The sequence below is a fragment of the Micropterus dolomieu genome, linkage group LG11 (genome assembly GCF_021292245.1).
Source record: "Micropterus dolomieu isolate WLL.071019.BEF.003 ecotype Adirondacks linkage group LG11, ASM2129224v1, whole genome shotgun sequence".
Classification (NCBI taxonomy): Eukaryota; Metazoa; Chordata; class Actinopteri; order Centrarchiformes; family Centrarchidae; genus Micropterus; species Micropterus dolomieu.
The window spans coordinates 4,237,604-4,249,623 of record NC_060160.1 but is presented as its reverse complement, the minus strand read 5'-3'; the positions used below and the strand labels follow the sequence as shown (position 1 = coordinate 4,249,623).

The window sequence follows — 12,020 nt, the reverse complement described above, 5'->3', positions numbered from 1 at the left end:
GCCTTGTTATATTTCTGAACTTTTAGTCCCATACACACCAGCACGTACCTTGAGATCCTCGGGCAGAGGTCTGCTGTCTGTTCCAGAGTCTCGACTGAAAACTAAAGGGGACAGAGCGTTTGCTGTCAGGGCCCCGAGGCTCTGGAACAGCCTGCCCGAGGAAATCAGGTCGGCTGAGTCAGTGAACTTTTAAGTCCCTTCTTAAAACATACTTTTATAGGAGAGCCTTTCCCGATCTTATTTGACTTTATTTTATCCCTTTTATTTTATTCTATTTTACTTATTTTATATTTATCTTAAACGTGTATTTTAGTCTTTTCAATGTTTTCATGCTTTTATCTTGTATTGTTTTTGTATTATTGTCTTTTGGGTATTATTGTCTTTACACTTGTTAAAGGACTTTGTAACTTGTTTTTGAAAAGTGCTCTACAAATAAAGATTATTATTATTATTATTATTATTACCCCAGTAAACACTTTCCTAATAAGTTTATGGTCTCAATTGCTAGCTTTAAGTCTTTTTCAACACAGCATGATGTTGATTTAGTAAATTATGGTCCCATTTAGAGTAAAATAGACATTGAAGCAGGTTATGCTTCATCAGGCTTGAACTTGTTTTTGGGTGCTGTCAATTGTAACATTTCCGTCGCCTAAAAATGTCTTGTTCAGTGTTCGGTTGTATTAAAAGACACTCTAGGAGTCAGCTGTTCATTTACAGTACGTGCATAAGCCTGTTTTTTTGCTAGCTGAAAATGAACGTCCTAATCAATGTCACAGTTAATGTGACTTACGGATACACCTTACTTAACCAACCTAGCTAACTCCACCCTCTCATCCAAATATGTTCATTTCTGGTTCCAAATAAACAAAAATGGCGACTGCCAAAATACCAAACTCAGGGCTTTAAAACCGTAGTCCACAGACCGAAGGGTGACATCACAGTGGCTATGTCTTTTATAAAGTCTGTGATTTCAGTGTTTGTGCAAACAACCACTGCTGTTGTATTTTTGTTGAAGACGGTCTCTTCACAACAGCAACACTTGCGGCACCGTGAGGCTGTAGTGCTTTTCACACTCAATTAATCCATCGACAGAAACTAATTGGCAGCTATTTTCAGAATCTATTAATTGTTTAAGTCAGAAAAACAAAACATCTGATGGTTCCAGCTTCTCAAATGGGAGAATTTGCTGTTTTTCTTGTCGATTTCTAATAAATTAAATGTCTTTGGGTTTTGAACTTTGTGCGAACACAAGACCGAAAGATTAATTGATACCTGAGGGAAAAAAACACATAATAATGAATGATGAAAAGAGTAGTTTTACAAGTATGAAAATTGTTGGATGGATGAAAAATTAGACAACTTTACTACTGTTTGTATGGAAGTATGTGTACATCAATCGCTGACAGGAATAGAAAGCTTTTTTGACTTGTTGGTGGTGCTAGAGCAAAAGTAAGGTGATATCCAAAGTGTAGCATTCATACACTCAAACAATCCATGACATCTTGTTTGAGTTATTTCACTCTTAACCACAGGCAAACATTGCTTCAGCGCTAGTGTTTCTCAAAGCAGTCTTCAGCTTGTGTGGGTGAGGGGGTGGAGGGATGGACTTTCCACTAGTTTGGGAATCATTTTTAGACACATCACCAAAGGCAGGAGGAGGAGCCTGTTCTTTAAAAAGGGCTTTAATTCACAGCAGCTGTACTGTCACTAACAGAGCAGCAACTGTGAATTAGAAGGTAAGTAACAGCTATGGAAACTGCACTTACCTGCTTGTCTGGGCTGATTGTTAGCATGTGTGTTCTCTATAATGTTTTTATTACACTTACTGTTAAATTTGATGTGAAAGGAAAGACTTTGTTTAAAAATAAATTTCACTTTACTTAGGCTGTTTTTAAAGTTATGTGCATCATCTCTGCAGGGTTGTAGTTCAATGTTCTGTTTTTAACACGTTCTTATTTCCATTCATGTGGCATTTTTGTGTACTTTGTCTTATTCATAAAATAGGCCTACAGGGATGTTTTAATAGATTATTTCACTTTTATGAGCTATATTGTGATAAGGAGGATGGTGTGGTACTTCTGGACACTAGGCTGTTAAGATGCTGTCTCTTTTGTGATTTCATTAATGTGTTCATTGATTTATAAAAACAGCAACTATTATTAAAAGTATTAAAAAGTCCTTTTTCATTTCACTTTAGTTTTTTTAGCCTAGTAAATACAAACTGTGTTAATTAAGCTTTTATTTTGAAAATAACACAGAAGGCAAGTCATGTAGTAAAATAGTTTAAAAACGTTCTTGCTATTAAAAAATATTATAAATTATCTTTATATTGTCATTTATACATGCAAAGCCAGCATTGGCATTAATAAAAGATAACTGAAACAAAAACATAGGAGAGGAATTGATTGATTGAGAAGTTAGCCAAAAATAAAATAAATACGATATGAAGAATCTGTTTATTAGTAAATGCAGTTATGTAACTAAAATGCTGACATAACATTTTAGATTTTCTCTTACTTTTTTGTTTTTAATTGACAAACATTTGGCGTGTTTTGTCTCCATAGCTTCATCAAAACGTTTCTGTTGGTCCAGTTTCTCCGACTGGATAACCATGAGGACAGAGACAGACGGCTTCAGGCTCAACTTCCTCCCGGATCTAAGTGGGATATCTGTGGGAGGAAGATGGTTTAGTAACTTGAGGAGAGGGTCCAGAGGCCAGAGCGGTGCCAACAGCCCCTCCTCGACTGATGGACAACCCTCACCCAATGAGGAGGAACCACAAAACGGTCAGTTAACATAAAAAAAAACGTCCAGCTGTTAGCGGTAGTCTTCTCTGTTGATAAGAGGCAGAATTTTATCAATTTAAATTACTTGTGCTTTTATAGTAACTTCTATAGTGTATTAGATATAATAAGACAACTTGACAAAGTGACTTTAATAGGTTTGGTAGACTCTATAGCAAACATTAAAGGACTGCTGGAGGAATAATGAAGCAGTGAGTCACAACCGGACATTTGCTGGTTCAAGCCTCCGAAATGCTCCATTTTCTCTTGTTACATTAAGATAACCTAACAATGTGAGTTTTGCACTGATGGTGAAACATAAAAAGCTATTTGAGGAGGGCATCTTGGGTATTTCCACTTTTTGTCTGATGCTGTGTAGATCATGAAAGTCCTTGCAGATTAGTTAATAATAATAATAGTCTGTATTTCTTCTAGTCATTCTTGGACATTTTGATGCCTCATTTTATTTTAAGCAACAGCTGCAACTTTTTTTCCCCGCAGTGGTCCACACATTTGAGCAAGTCCTGGAAACACAACACTTGTTTGAGGCCAGCCAGCTGCTGATAGAGAGAGAGGAGCGTCTGTTTGGGGAGATAATGGAGAGCGAGGCACTCCAGCATCACACGGAAGAAGTGGACAAGCTTGCTGCAGACTACAGGGACCTTGAAGCCCTTGTGCTGCAGACTGTGAGACTGTCTTTCAGCCCGGAAGAGTTCAGCACTGAGGCTCTGACATCTGCTGTGAATGCCGTGAACCAGGAGGAAGACCAGGACCGGCTGTGGAGAGAGAGGGATGGGATACCACCCATGTGGAGGCCCGGGCGCTGGAAGAAGCTCCACGACTCCACGCTTCGCAGCTTGGTGGAGGAGCGTATAGACAACCCTTCGACGCCTCGTGCTGACCAGGTGGCGCAGCAGTCGTCTATCCAGGCTGACGTCCTCAGCATGGGGAGGCAGCTGAAGGAGGACCTGCTGTTCATGGTGGAGAAGGTGAAGAGCTGCTACCCATCCGAGCTGGACATCTGTAATGTATATGCCAAGTTGTACCACCAAACCCTGAGCACCAGACTCAAAAAGATCGCAGACTTTGGTCTGGATGACAAGGACTGCAATTTCCTCCTGCGCTGGGTGCACGAGTTTTATCCACAGTAAGTTGTGACTTAAGTTTATGTTTGAAGCAATTAGCACCTCTGGGCCCATTGTGTACTATATCTGTGTGCTCTTGTCCTGCTAGTGGTAGGGCGATATATATCAGTGTGTAGGTCTGTCAGTCCATCCTCTGTACCACCTCTCAAGGCAACACTCTAGCATGGCTGAATTAGACTGTGATATTCAAATAGACAATTGGACGTTATGTAGAAATGCACACAACATTTACAAAATATTATCAAGTTCTCACTGTGTAGTTAGGCCTTAATTTTCATATGAAAAAGACACAAAATGATATTCAGCCATTTCCTCGTCTTCCATCTAAATGTGATTTTATTTGAAAGCAGTTAAATTAATGAGGAAGCACCGCTTTCACCCTCGACTTCTCAGGTTGATTAATGGACAAAGCAACTCGCCCTAAAGTTGTGTAACTGTGTAGGAAATGTAGAAATCCGTTGCGGGAGTGACACAGATCCTGCAGTTCTGCACCCTCAATACATTTGAAAACACACCAGAATGCAATGCAGCAAAACAGACGGATTGTTTTTTACGCAGTCGAACCCTCCACCAGCCACTTAACTACACACACCTTTTATATAAACAAGTTGCTGCCTATTTGGTATTTTGCAATTTTGAAACTGCAGAAGAATATGAGGTAAGCAGGTTGAGGGAAAGCAAAATGCAACAACACATTAACCCTTCTGCAGGACACCGAGCATCACAGATTAATAATGTGCAACCATCTTATATAGTGATAGTTGTTTTCTGTGATCTGACAGTGAACAAAATTCACATGAAATCATAAACTTAATGCTCAAAATGTCTTGAGGTGTTGGTAAAAGTTGTAATATCTGTTCTCTGTGTCAGAATCCTTCAAAAGCCAGAGCTGGCCAGTGAGATTGACAGTGAAGCATTGGGAAAGCTGCTGCCTGCAGAGTTACTGAAACCTCTGGAGGAACAGTACCTGAGCAAACAACAGGTAAACCCAGCCGTTGCTACCTGCCTTCTTTTAGCCAGTTTGGATTTTAGTTGTGTTTAGTTTTTAGTTTCAGTTTTAGATGGATTTGGTGGATTTCCTCAAACCTTTAGCTAACCTTTATTTAGCAATATGGGCTAATAATCCTGAAGATCCAGAAGGTCAGATTGGGATTTATTGTGGAAAGTCATTGTCTCCAGTGGACGAATCCTAATGTTTAGGTTGGGCCTCCTAAGTTCTGACCTTCTCTAAAGCAACACCAGGCCACTTCTTTCAGTCATAAACAAGAAATATCAAAATCTAAATGCTAGATTGCCTTTAAATTTACTCTGTTCATTCTCTCCAGAGTAATCCCTTCAAATCTTATTAACTTATTGTGGGGTTGCAGAGAGCATTTTAGTTGCTACTGCAGCTTTTAGTATAGACTGTGAGATAGATGTAATATATAGTTTAATGTTTAACACAAAAAGGGAGCTTTTGGGAGCCAAATACAAAAACTGTGTATGAAAGTGACAGCAGCATGTTGTTGTGTGTCCAGGAGGAGTTGACGACTTACATTGGCCGTGTCCTGGATGAAGCGAAGCAAAGGTGGATTGACGGAAAGGAACCAGCAAGAGAGGATGGCTGTTATGTCAGTCCCGTGGCCTACGACATCATTCAGGTACAGAATTAATAAGACCACATGATGTCAAAGCGGCTATAGGAATATATTTATGACAATGAACCAACAGAGAGCTATCACCTGAATCTGCAGGTCCCCTAGGCTTTACGTAGGGAATTTCAGCTAATTGTTCAGCTGTCCAGCCCCAACTTTACTGTTTACTGTCAGTCTCACTTCTCCGATATCTCTAAAAACCCACTACCTGCTGAGCAGCAAACAGCAGACAGACACAAAGAGCCAGATACTTCCCTCAGGGGTTGGTGGAAACCCACAAATCAGAGCTAAAACAGAGAGAATACTGGCCTTAACATTCATTAGGTGGACACAAACAAGACTCCAAATTAATCATAATGTTGCTCTGAAGCTGCTGACAGTTTGCTAAGTCAAAATTGTGTAATAATATCTTGTAGGCTGAAATCACTAAATTATAACATGAAATCCAAAGCCTCTTTCGATCATGAGCAGACAAAAAGTAATCAATGTAGACCGGGAAGTTTTTCCCAAGCTGTTTTATATATTAACTAAAGCCAAACTGGAGAAGAAAAAAGATTAACCAACAAGGAAGGCAGTCAGTTATTCACTGTGATCAAAGTCACAGAGTTAACTGATGAGCTGAGAAAGACACTGAACTCTCTGACATACAGAAAATGTTTTCTCACTGTAATTTACAGTCATTTATAAAATGCTGTCATTAATCTGTATCATCCATCTGTCTTTAGTTTGTCAATGGGATGGTGACTTCAGCTGAAAAGACTGTGGGAGACCTGCACAAGGCCCAGAACATAGCTTCCCAACTGACAGATTTAATGCAGAGGTAACATGACTGATGACTTTCTTCTAAATAGTTTTACTTCAAAAGGCATTTTGTCTTATTCTTAATAACAACAACACTGTGGAAGTTAGAATTAACTGTCTTCATTCTCCTGCAGGTTCAGTATTTTCCTAAACGAGGTCATCAAGCAAAACAAACCGAACAGCAAGCCGATCATCAAGGCAAATCTCGGCTGTATTGAACAGTTTAGGTAAGTTTTTGTCATTTTGGTGTGGTGAGACATGAAGTCAGCTTAATATCACAGAAGAAGATGCGCCTGTGAGCTAATGTGGCTTGTGTGGTCTGTCTGCAGGGTCGTCCTCAACGAGAAGCGCAATCTGTTCCCAGAGGAAGTGCGGGAAAAGTGTTTGCTGGTTCTGAATGAAATGAAAGAATCTGCCCACACATACTTATTAAAACCTGTTCACGAGGAACTCAAGGTACGTTTACAACAGGTCTATTTGTCAACAAGTCTCACTTAAAGACCAGGCAATGCATCTACCAACAAATGTGTGTAACACAGCCTGACATCTCTTCGTCCTCTGAGTCATAGAGATCCATTGTTGTCCAAAAACTATTAAAAAACATCAGTGTGCCTCACTATTGCGCTGGGTGACATGTTCACACACCGTAGTTTATTTGGAATAAGTCCCACAAAATACTCACTAGAGCACCACATGTGGATTAACCGGCTTCTTATGGTACTGTAGTCCCCAACAAATGGTTTATTTAGCAGCTGTTTTGGGAAATTATTGAGCGATAAAATATATATAAATTTGTGAAACGATTTTAAAGGTTTACATCTTCAACAGGAACCAATTTGCTTTTCTGCAATTTGACAGAGTAGGAACGAGACAGACAGTATTTTTGCAAAGAGCAACACAATTTAATTTACAAAATAGAACATCAAGAACAATATCGGTGAAGAAAAGATATTTAAAATGTAAATTTCTGCTACCGTTGATGAAAATGTTAACTGTCTAATGCATCATGTTTGTATCTCACACAGCCACAGTACCGCAAGCTGGGAACCAGTGACTGGCTGAATAAGCCCCTGTTTGAGAAGCTGCTGGTCAGCATTGAAAATGAGATTCAGGATCTTCGGGGTTCGATCGAAAACTGTCACCAGGTAGACTGAACAAAGCATGAAACACACAACGAAGCTGCTGTCTTTGACTATCATGTAAACTGTGTTTCAAAGCGTGCTATGGTTTAAATGTTTTGAATTTTCCTTTGAGGGAGCTATTGATTTCAATTCAGTTTTCATACAGTTTAAAAATCAATTAGCAGAACACAAAAATGTATATTTATTGTGATGGATTAAAAGAACTCAAGCAAATTTCTACAGTCTGTACACTAACTTTCAAATTGTAAAGAAACTGATGGAAACCAATGGCTGCCTAGATGTGAGGAAAAATGCATTCAAAACGCTAAAACACAACAGTATAGTTTGTAAAATAGTCAGCAATAATGTGACATATTAATAATCTTTATAGTAAATGGACTAAATAATGTAAATCATTCCATTAACTAACTTGGAAAGGTTGAAGTGGAAATTTACTCTCTCAGTTCAGCATCTTTGTTGGTTCATCAAACATGTCAAAAGTAATTACATTTTAAGCTTTATTTTTTTACACCGATTTCCGATTTGATGATTGGATTAATTTCAGGAGATGATTGGCCAACTGCACCAGGAAGTGACAGCAGAATATGTGAGGAGGCTCCTGAAAGGAAAAGTCAACCTGGCGGACAAGGATCAGCAGCTGAAGGCCTACATGACCGTGAAAAACAACGCAGAGAGTTTGCACGATTTATTCGTCAAAATGGTGAGACTGGAGCACAGAATTGCAAAGTATAAGATGTTGACAAAACGTTCCTTTTTGGATATAGTATCTTAGAGTGAAGGGGTTTTCAAAAGTTTGAGACTGTGGGCCTCCACTCAGACAGAATTTGGAAATAGACGCCCCCTCACTCCCCTTTAGTTTACTTAGTTTAGTTTCGCTCAATTCCTGGATAGCTATGGGATCATGATTATGTTATTTGATCCAATAGACATTTAACAGCTGAGCTAAGAGAGTTTAATATTGCTGTTTGACGAATCTATAGACTACACCAAATGCATAAAAACGGTCTGTAAAGTAAACTTCCCTGAAACTTCTTTATCTTCAAACTCTCTCTCTGACCAAATCACACAAATTTAGGCTCTTTTAATGTAATTTAATAATACATTAACTTCCATTTGCTGAGCCTCCCCTGAAACAGTTTTGGGGAAGAATACGTCACTGAACAGACCACAGAGTGTGATTAACAAGTGATCCAGGGAAAGTCCAGTGTAAAATTTCCATTACAGTGACCACAAAAGATAAAATCTTACATAAAACAAGAAGCGTGTAGATTATGTTCAAAAGATATTTGGAAACTAAACTGATGTAATTGCGTCCACAGGGATCAAAGGAGGATTGGTTGAAGGAAATCCTGACAAAGATTGCAGAAGTGTTGAAACTCCAAGAACTCCCCTCCATTCAGATGCAAGTAGCATCATTGGGAACGGCTTTTCCTGACCTCAGGTAACCATTGCAGTCTGCATTTTGGACGACGTTTACTTACAAAACAAATATAAAAAGCACGCAGGCAAGCAGTGGTCTTATTTAGGTATGTTATCTCAAGTGTAACTGACCTAAAAAGGACAGAATAGCATCATGTTTACACAAGTTTAGAATGAGCATAAACAGATCTGCATTTCAGAAACAGCTGAGGAGCAGCAGCAAAGGAAAATCTGTTCAGATGTTTCCTGCTGATATTATGAGCTAAAAGCAGACACACTGCAGCTCATATTTTTCAAGGAGTTGGCGCTGTCAGTTAAGAGTGCAGTGGGAAATACATTATTACCGCAGTAAAATAAACAGGCTGGAAACAATGAAGTAACTGTTAAAGCTTGTTCAGGTCTGTCTGCGGATGTGGGCAGTAATGTTGTTGTAATGGAGAGTGAACCCACGCTCGAACCTTGATGGTAAACTGTAACTTTAGAATAATCTTTACAAATTTGTTTTTATATAAAATCACTACCAAGTTAAATATTTCCCTCAGAAATGTAGTGAAGTAGAAAGTAGCATAATATGGAAATACTCCACTAAAGTAGTAGTAGTAGTAGTTATTTATTTTGACATGGACATTAGCATTGGAACTGCCGCATACAATTATGCACGAGCATCAGATGCACTTTAATTAGTGTTTGTAGTTAAATGCTAATTTACAAGGTGTACAGGTGTTTTCTTTTTTAAGTTAAAATATAAAGAAGAAAAGAACAGGCAGAGAGAGAAAAGAGAAATACAATACAGGTATTAAGATACACTACTAAAAAAACAGGTGTGTCTACGCAGGGTAGCAGGTGTGAGGACAATGTTTCTCTTGTAGCCATGATTTAACACTTCAAACGAAAACATTAAAATTGCGTTGCATACTTTAGTGAAAGTTAAACCCACATCCGCAACTATCATTCCAAACACACCACAGCATTGTAAAGGACTTAACAGACTGGGAAAATATTTGCTGACGGTTGTCAAGTTTCAGTTCCAGACCTCTGAATCACCGTCCACATCTTCCACTTTTTCAGCGGTTAGGTGTGGTTTTGCAGTCATTCATAGAGGTTTTCTCAGTTGAAAACAAAAACCCAACCAACCCAGCCAATCAGAGCTTCGTAGGCAGGATTAAGAACAGCAGTTTTAATCTTCTTGTGCTAGAAAAATAAATACTTTCATAAAATATAGGAACAAGCCTGGATGATATCAACACAGTTATGCAGGTTGTTTTTAGTCAAGTTACAGGAAAAACAACAAAATTAGCATATTTATGTAACTGATCAAAACATTTACTTGTAAATGTAATGTAAAAAGGTTTTTAAGTGTGTGAGTATAATCAGGAAAATATACTTAAATAAAATAGATACAATGTCCCTTGTGATTGTTATACTATTACAAATTATATCAGATCATTATTCCTCATGCATTAAACAAAAGCAGGATTTTACTGCTCTAGTTGTTGGGCTGGAACTAATTTTGTATCAACTATTATTTTCGTTACGGTTGAATCTGCTGATTATTTTTTCCATTAATCGATTGATTGTTTGGTTTGTAAAGAACCTGAAAATAGTCAGAAATGCTGTCACAGTTACTCAGAGCCCAAAGTGACACCTTCACAATGCTTGTTGTGTCCAACCAACTGTTCAAACCTTCAACATTATTGACAAACATTACAGTAATTAAAATAATTAAAAGGAAAAGCAGCAAATCTTCACATTTGAGAAGCTGCAACCATCAGAAAAAAATACCTTAAGCTTTAATCCAAAGCAATTTATAATTGCTATATGTTAAGTGGCTTGCTCAGGGACACATTGGTGGATGTGTTGCAATGGGAATCAAACCTCAGTTTCCCACACCAAAGGCATGTGTCTTGTCCACTGCTCCATCTCCACCTAAAATTAAAATATTGACTGTACTTGCATAAATAGTTGGTTAATTTAATAATATATTTTATAAGCTCTTATGTTTCGGTGCAAAATTTGTAAAGTAACTATATATTAAAACTGTGAAGTAAAAAATAAAATATTTTCTCAGATGTAATGGAGTAGGGGCAACAAAGTGGCATGGAAAGAAAGGACTCAAATAAAGGACACGTACAGGACTTGAGTTAATGTACCACCGCTGAACATACATCCTCTTCTTTTTTTCTTAATTCACTTCACTTACATAAAATATATATAATAATAATATTATGCAGGAAATCTAACAGTGTAACAACCCCTTCACTCTACAAGTAATAATAAATAATACACTTAATGTCACATGGGATTAAAATGCTGATTTTTGACCTTTCCCTCCCTCCTTTCACCCCCAGTGAGAAACACGTTTCAGCGCTGCTCAAGCTCAAGACCAACCTCTCCAAAGCCGACAGGAAAATTGTCAAAGACACTCTGTCGGACACTTTAAGGGGAATGCAAAGCAATGTCCCTGATCAGCAGTTTTTCTCCACAGTTAAACTGGAGAAAGACAAAGTTTGGTTGAAATTTTTTTGAAGATTGTCTACAGTCTGACTGTAAAATGATGCAATCAGTGTTGTAGTTACTTTATGCATGTATAAGCTATGGTTTGCATTACTGGTAAATACGGTGCTTTTTACTGCAAAGAAATCTGCCCAGTCGTGTGTTTGAGTCTGTGTTTTTACTTGTTTATTTTTGTGTTTTATACAGAAATAAGGAGTACGTCAGTGTTTGCAAGTGTAGTTCTCCGACGGTGTATACATTTTTATATCAAATCAGTATTATTTTTTGTTATTTTCATCATTTGCAATAATGGGAGGTGTCAGGCTGTAATGTGTATAGTTTTACATTTTTGTTTCATCTGATGTACAGACTCTTGTTAAAGAAAGTTAAATATACGTTTATAAATAAATTCTTTTGAAAGAAATTGTGTAATTTGTACACATTTTGTCCTGGATGAAAAGTTAAGTTATAAGTTAACAAAATCAGTTATAACCTTTCATTCAGGCTTTATAATGGCACTCGAAAGAAATGGATTACTCCTCTGGGGACCATGAATGACTCGACAGTATTTTGTGCCAATCTATTTGGTAGAGATCTTCACAG

At 37.9% G+C, this 12,020-nt stretch overlaps 1 protein-coding gene across 4 annotated transcripts in view; it reads left to right on the top strand.

Moving 5' to 3' along the window:
• tnfaip2b (tumor necrosis factor, alpha-induced protein 2b) overlaps positions 1–11,841 on the top strand; it is a 19,592-nt gene extending 7,751 nt beyond the window's left edge. For 3 of the 4 annotated variants that reach the window (XM_046063679.1, XM_046063677.1, XM_046063680.1), the window contains exons 2-12: positions 2,565–2,786; positions 3,285–3,930; positions 4,799–4,910; positions 5,446–5,568; positions 6,288–6,382; positions 6,498–6,590; positions 6,693–6,819; positions 7,389–7,508; positions 8,050–8,205; positions 8,825–8,946; positions 11,273–11,841. In XM_046063679.1, the coding sequence (XP_045919635.1) occupies positions 2,612–2,786; positions 3,285–3,930; positions 4,799–4,910; positions 5,446–5,568; positions 6,288–6,382; positions 6,498–6,590; positions 6,693–6,819; positions 7,389–7,508; positions 8,050–8,205; positions 8,825–8,946; positions 11,273–11,450 (1,947 nt within the window). In that variant the 5' untranslated portion in view covers positions 2,565–2,611 and the 3' untranslated portion in view covers positions 11,451–11,841. Of the gene's footprint in view, positions 1–1,712; positions 1,737–2,564; positions 2,787–3,284; positions 3,931–4,798; positions 4,911–5,445; positions 5,569–6,287; positions 6,383–6,497; positions 6,591–6,692; positions 6,820–7,388; positions 7,509–8,049; positions 8,206–8,824; positions 8,947–11,272 lie in introns of those variants that run through there. The other variant, XM_046063678.1, reaches the window with a different exon arrangement.
• The last annotated feature ends 179 nt before the right edge of the window (positions 11,842–12,020 follow it).